Source organism: Populus trichocarpa, chromosome 1 (assembly GCF_000002775.5).
Source record: "Populus trichocarpa isolate Nisqually-1 chromosome 1, P.trichocarpa_v4.1, whole genome shotgun sequence".
NCBI classification, from domain to species: Eukaryota; Viridiplantae; Streptophyta; class Magnoliopsida; order Malpighiales; family Salicaceae; genus Populus; species Populus trichocarpa.
The window spans coordinates 48,021,919-48,029,532 of record NC_037285.2 but is presented as its reverse complement, the minus strand read 5'-3'; the positions used below and the strand labels follow the sequence as shown (position 1 = coordinate 48,029,532).

General features: G+C 37.1%; 1 protein-coding gene and 1 pseudogene across 1 annotated transcript; one reads left to right on the top strand and one right to left on the bottom strand.

Moving 5' to 3' along the window:
* The first annotated feature begins 2,883 nt into the window (after positions 1–2,883).
* On the top strand, positions 2,884–4,160 carry LOC7480353 (RING-H2 finger protein ATL79). The gene has a single exon (XM_002300493.4). It carries the CDS (start codon positions 3,048–3,050, stop codon positions 3,696–3,698), a length of 651 nt encoding a protein of 216 aa, XP_002300529.3. The 5' UTR covers positions 2,884–3,047; the 3' UTR covers positions 3,699–4,160.
* Positions 4,161–4,275: 115 nt separating this feature from the next.
* Positions 4,276–6,664, bottom strand: LOC7480352 (actin-2-like; annotated as a pseudogene).
* Between the last annotated feature and the right edge of the window lie 950 nt (positions 6,665–7,614).

Here is a 7,614-nt window from a genome sequence, read left to right as displayed (position 1 = left end):
TTAAATCATGCAATTCAAGGTGTTTCAACAGCAATGACAATTGCAAGGATCTTCAGTCCACGGAAAATGATCTCCCTCTTACAGTCAGAGCTCCAACCACTATCAATGCCAATCAAACAACAGGAAGAGGTGCATGCACCTAGAAGGCTAGAGGCTACCATGGCTTAATTCTACAGGAAGAGGAGTGCGTTACGTCACGATTCCTCCTCTGCAAGATCTCCTTGCCGTCAAGGCTCTTTTTTTTTTCCTTGAAAGAAGTTCAAATGTATTTCTGTGTGCGGTGGGTAGCCAGTAGCCACCACAGCTCATTGGTACCTTATTGCCGTAAATCAGAATGCAGACATGGTTAGCTCTGGCCGTGTGCCATCTGGTACATGACAGGTCCCATTGGCATATCATGCCATCCAACAGTGGCAGACAAGCTGCATTCACGTGGCGAGTCAGAAAGCTCTTAAGGGTTCAATGATTAACAACATTTGTTTTCAGACATTGAAAAAACGGAATGCCACGCTGAATCACACCAAAACCAGCAGCTCCTTCTCTCTAATCAATGTCTTTTCAAGTGAAATGATCACAGTGTACTTAACAAGAAAATCTAAAATGATTTCATAGCTAGCAAATCTAATTACTATTCGAACCAACTTTCAAAGAATTAATTGCCGCTACCAAACTCTAGATAGATCAGGAATATAAGAAGTGACCCGAATACATAAATGATGCAAAGGAAAACACATGAAGTCATGAACTGTCAGCATGGGCATGCCATGGTCCCAAAACACCAAGGGCTTATGGCCCTACCCTTCAGAAAATTTGTCTCTAGCACTCAGTTGAACTGCAATGAAATTACACCATTCCACTTGGTACTGTTCTGCTGCCTTCTGAGCAAGGCAATTCCATTTCTGTTTCCTTTCCCTAATAAATTCCTTGCTGGGGGTGTTCGTGTATTTGTGCCACACCTTCTTCTTGCCTTGTATTGATTAGAAAGTTCTAGTAGACTTGGATTGGTAGCCTCCTGAACTCAAGTGGACTATATTAGGCCAAATCAACTTAGTGGGCACAAAAGCCATTCGTCTATTTACTATTGTGGGGCCTAAATTTCTAACTCTCTTCATTCCAGTCCCTCTACAGTATACCACAGATTCATAAGACTCCCCCTTCATTAAATACCTAGCAAAGATTGATGTAGATGGAGCCTAAAGAGGTGTCTACATCTCTCTGAAATCCCTGAGCACCTCCCTTACTTACCTTCTCCTACTACATCCAATAAACCAGTCAGCTTTTCTGTATTTTTCCCAAGCTGTAATGCTTTCACTGCAACAGCCCTCATCAACTTATCCACTCCTTTTCACTCTTCAAAAAGACAAGTAACGTAAGCACCCTCTGGGTCCATGCACTCTGTATGTTTATCTCATCATCATATTCCTTGGATAAACACTCGAATCGTCATTTGTTGTCTTGGCTAGCAAGACGGTAAAAGCTTAGTGGATGAAAGATTTGATTTTGCTTAATTTAATAATTTTTATTTGATTATTGTCTTGAAATAAAAAAAATAAAAATATAAAAATAGAAACAACACGTCTTAAGATATAAGAGATGAAGACAGTAAATCTCTTCAATGAAACATGTTTATGTTTGTTCTGTATGAACACTAACAAGATGCATCATCATGCGTGTAGAAATTAAGGGTTGCCGAGCCTATCATGTTTAGTGGCAAAAATTAAATCAATTAATTCTGATAAGTGTAGTTTAACTAGTCAGGTTTTAAGTTTGTTCTTTATAGATCATCAGTTCGAGTCTTACAAATCTCAAAATCATTGGAAGCTTACATGATTGTTAACTTCAGGGCTCGTGGGATTAGTCGAGATACACGCAAGCTGGTCCGAATACTTATATTAATAATAATAAAAAAATTAAATTAACTAATCAACTTGGTGAATGGGCAGATGATACGCATCTAATCATTGACAACCATCCAACCACACATCACTAATGCTCTTATTAATGCCATATCTATCTTGATCAGTTCAGCCCTAGCTCCATAATCGTTACATCATTGACCTTATCATAATTCATCCAAGAGGCAACCACGTGGAGCTCACATCAACCCTCCTTGCAAATGATACTTTGCCTGTACATGATTTTAACCCTAAGTTTTTACTGTTTTGTACGATATAAAAATATCCAATAAATATTAAAAAAATATTGATTATCAGGCGTAGATAAGATAGAAAACAGAGTGCCGAGCAATATTTTATTATTTTTATTGGTGAAGTGACATTTTCTTTTGGGGGTGGAGGGACAGTTACTGATAAGGGTCTGCTTGGGTTCAAAAAAATATTAGGTGTGCTGTAAAAGCTATATATGAAGAAAAAACACAAACCACAAGGACCCCACATGGAACCGTTTCTTTTCTTTTTCGAACCGTTTCTTTTGTTAAATTGTGCATGGACAGTAGTTGTACGAAGAGATGGTGTGGAAAGAATATTTTTTTTATTTAAAAAATAAAATTTTTTATTTAATGTTATGATTTAGAGTATTTTTTAAAATAATTTTTATTTAAAAATATATAAAAATAATTTATTTTTAGTATTTTAAAACAATTTAATATTTCTTCATAGTAATTATATGTTTGAAATGCAAAAGTGAAACATAATGTGAAATAAATAACCTTTGAAACTGTTATAGAAATATTTTTATGTTTTTTTTAATTGGTTTTTTATTTATTGTGAAATGCTAATTAATCAAACGCAATATTGTATTAACTGAGAAAGAATTAATAATCTTATTCTCCTAATATATACGAAAACTGATACGTACGAGAATACTAAAATGATACGAAAATACGCAATTATTTTAAAAAAGTAAAAACCTCGAGTGCTGGAATGCATTTCTTGATGCCTATAAAATCATCTCGGTCTTTACTTCCACGCAATCTCTCCTTTCCTCTTTCCTTGTGGAGCTGATAAATCCATCTCAAGGCTCAAGCATAACTGGCAAGAACTAAAAATCCCACGTTACAAAATACGCAAGAAAATTTAAGTTCCAAAATGAGACCAGCACCACTAGAAGCAGAAGCAGCAGCAGCGAACATCAGTCATCTATCTCCACCACCACTCCATTCTAGAGCTCCATCATGTGATCCTCAAGTTCATAGCTGCAAATGGTGGCCTTACTCAAACTCGAATGATTTTGGAGCCAACACAGCTATGATCCTCATCATTCTCCTCTGTGCACTCATTTGTGCTTTGGTTCTCAACACAGCTATTCGATGGTTCTTGCGAAGCAATAACAATAACTCATCAGACCGCCTTGGGGAACTTGAGGAGCAGAGGAAACCCAAAGATGAGGCAGACATGGCAACGCTAGTGCTGGCTACGACACAGGTGTATTCTGCTGGAATGAAGCTTGGTGGGGTGGAGGCAGATTGCGCTATTTGCTTGTCAGAATTCGTGGAGGGTGAGGGGATTCGGGTGTTAGGGAGATGTGACCATGGATTCCATGTCCTTTGTATAGAAAAATGGTTGTCTTCTCATTCTTCCTGTCCTACTTGCCGCCGTAGCTGTCTTGCTTCCTCCCCCTCTTCACCAGAACCTGACAATTGTAGCGCAGGAAATGGCCACGACAGCAACTCTTCTCAATCAGCAGAACCTGAAAGAGCTGCAGACAATCTGAGCACTAATGGAAACATACCAGTGTAGCTAGTTCTTACAAAGGACAGATTTTTGGTTTTGTTTTCTTCTTCTGATCAGATCCTGTAATCTTCAGCTACATATTTCTGCATTCAATCTCCGTCCCTTTCACATTCCAATCCCACCCATTTGATTTAGAAACCTCTGAAACATTACAATCTCTCAGTAAGAATTACAACAAAGGCCATAATCATGTAAGATAGCTCTTAAGGAAAATTCCAGTAAATGGGATTTCCTTTGTTTATGGTAAGGACAACAAACATGAATCTTATGTAGAACCAAAGCTAACACAGCTCAACTGATGTCCATATCCTCTCCCCTTTAAAGGTCCCGAATTCGAACCCATGTCAATACAGAGTAGTTGAGATACTTATATCCAATAAAACTTGTATGATGTTAAGTTCTTCAAACACATGGTCCCTTTCAGTTTCAAAGAAGATGAATCGATAGCGCTACCATGTATTGAATGTCTTTTGGCTGCTTTTGGCTAATGCCAAGATTATGGTCCCGTTTGTTGTCTGTTGCTGAATGGAAAAGAAGCTTAGCGTTCAACTCACTACCAGCAAAGAATTATTCTTTCATCGCTTTGCGTGACCGTTAAATTCCCTAGTTCCTAGCAAGCAACTTTTTCAAGCTTTTTCAATGAACTTTCTGTAAGAGGAATATGAGCCGCTTCTTTCCTTGATCATCATATCTTTTAAAAGCATCAATGCAAATGTGCAATCCTTTCCTTTCCTTAGGAATTGCTTGGCCGCAAAACTGACTAAAACCCCTCACCCTGCTTCAACTACATTTCTCTGTGAATTCTAGTGATGGCAGAGATGTATGTACTGGACGTATTTCCACAAGTTTACTTGCATAAAAAATGAGGGCTTGCGCACCTCCTTCGGCACAACTCAGTCTAAGAACATCTCTACAGATTTCATTACTCACATAGACACAAACAAGTTCCAAAGAAAACAGAGAGAAAACTGAAAGATTGTAGTGATCGAACACATGTTATAAGAGTGAGAGAGAACAAATCCAAAGAAGATCAAAATCAAGCCAAACAAGCCATATTACTCAGTTTTGACAGTACAAAACCATAATAAGGGAGGGATGGGAAAACAGGAAGATAAAACACAATTGCATCTCAATTCCTATGAACAATGGAGGGTCCTGATTCATGGTATGCTGCCTTCGTTAATCAACGTCTGCAAGCGACAGAACCCAAAAGAATCCAAATTACAATCTACAATAGATTGCCTGAATAAAACACTGAGCACCATATAAACAAAAACAGAAAGTAGCACACGTGTAATGATCGAGTCCTATAGTTTGGTCCTTTTCTTCTTACCATTGCCAATTATCCCAGATCCTCTCCCCACTAATGGAAGTCAAATGTTTGCTTTGTTCCTTTCCTTTATGCCATAGGCTCCCCTATGTTTGCATGAGTAGAATAATGGGATCTCTAGTGACTTCAAGTTTTGTAGGCTTACAGGCTAGGAATCACTTAAACATATGAAATATCAAATATAACAATAAAAAGGAGAAATTAGGTATAAAACAGAATCATCATGGGAGAATATGATATATACCTCCTGGAAAATGCTGAGGGAAGCCAGCATAGATCCTCTAATCCAAGGACTGTACTTTCTTTTCACACTTCATGATCAAATCGTATGTGATTTCGTGAATTCCAGGTGCTTCCATGCCAATGAGTGATGGTTGAAATGGGACTTCAGGGCAATGGAAAAGCTCTGTACCAATGGAGATAACCTGGCCATCAGGTAGTTCATGGCTCTTCTCAATTGATGAGCTACTTTTAGCAGTTTCAATTTCCTGCTCATAATCAAAGGCCACATACGCAATCCTCTCCTTAATGTCACGAACAATTTCCTGTTCAGCAGCTGTGGTGAATGAGTGCCTAATCTCTGCAAGGATCATCGTCAAGGCATTTGTTAAATTCCTTCCAGCAAGATCAATCGTATGAATTGCATGAGGAACTGTATGGCGTTCATAGATGGGGACTGTGTGACTAACTCCACCACCAGAATCCAACACAATACCTTGCAAGGATGGCAAATATAGACAAATTTGAAGAGAACGAGATAGAAAATGGAGAAGGGTTCTCTGATATATACATTCCCCACTCACCTGTAGTACGTCCACTAGCATAAAGGGATAGCTCTGCTCCAATAGCAACGTACATGTCAGGAACACCGAACATTTCAAACATAATTTCTGTCATTTTTCCTTGTTAGCCTTAGGGTTCAGGGGAGCTTTAGTCAGGAGCAAAGGAGGATGTGCTTCAGGAGCCACATGAAGCTCATTGTACGAAGTGTGATGCCAAATCTTTTAAACTCCATCCCATTTCATGTCCAATGTGATCATTTAGTCTTCAATTTCGAATCAGATGAATAGCAGATCCTTGAGAAAGGTGACTGTACTTTTAGTAGGATAATTGGTTTGTTCTTGTGGTAATATCAAGACTTCATAACTGATAATTTTTAACAGAATTTATATTTGAATTTTATTTGTAATTTGAATGTGAATCCTACTCTGATTCCTTTTTTTTAAGCATCGTATCTGTTTGTTTCTGTAATTGAAGCTGCGTTTTTTACCAACCATATATTCAATTCTGTTTAGTTAATTAAAAAACTAATTGATTTTGCATAGATTCATTGTTTGTGATAATGACAGTGGAATGATTAAGGTGCTGCATTGTGAAGGAAGCCCTTTCCAGTGCTCAAAAGTAACCCTTCATCTCGATCTTTCTCCTTCAACAGGCAGGTTTTGCTAGAGATGATGCGCCAAAGGCCCTTTTCCCAGCTTTGTCGCATTGGACATGAAACGGGGAATTTCCTATGCCCAAAGAGGTAAAACAAACCATGATCAGCTTATTGAGCACAAGATAGATCATGCCAGCAACATTACTCACTCATTTTCCTTGTTCCACCAGAGCAGATCACATACTCAAAGACATCATCATTCATCAGCAACAATCCATATCCACCAAAAATAACTCAAGAGAAAAGAAAACCTAATCATTGTCTATTATCATGCAAGTTTCAATGCCAAGGAGAAACGATCAAGAACCAATATAGAGAAATCTATGATCCAACTAAAAACAATAAAGCAGGATATATCAAAAATAAAGCATCTTAATTCTTGAATATAGCAAAGAAACATCATAAACAACTTAAAAGTATTAAACAATATATTTATCTTGTTTTATTTATTAATGGTAAAATAATATTTTTATCTTAACCGATATATAAACTCTTTATATTTATGTTAAATGATGTATTTTTTACAAATTAATTAAGGAGAATTCTAGCCTTCCTCTCTTTTGTGTTCATATTTATTTTGTGTTAATTGAATTGTTTTAACATAGTATGAGAACTGATTTTATGGAACGAGACTTAATTTCAAACATAGTTTTCGGGGATCCAACTAGTATTTCATCTGGAACGAGGCTTATCCTGCCTAGACTTGTCCAAATTGTTCTAACATGGAACAAGGCTTAACCAAATTTTATTTTGAAGTGATATTTTGTCTTTCATTTTTGTCAAATTTAATATTTCATCTTTTCCTTCATTTTTACAATTTAATATTTGTATTTAGTTTCTGTAATTATTTTAATATTTTATCTCTCCTTTAGTTTATGCAATTTAATATTTACAATTGATTTTGCAAATTTATTTTGTGTTTTGAGCGTAATCTTACTTAGGGCTCACTCCTATACTTTCTTTCATCATTCGTGAACAAGGTGGTCCTGATTTTTTTATTTTAATGCGTGGTCCTGACTCATGAACAGGGTGCGTGTTTAGTTAGCCCACCCTACTTATCTGGACTTGTATCAATCCTGTGCGACCCTCGTTACTGAGCAATGAAATATCCATTTGATGAATAATGGATTTTTGCAAAATCCCCTTCACCTCTG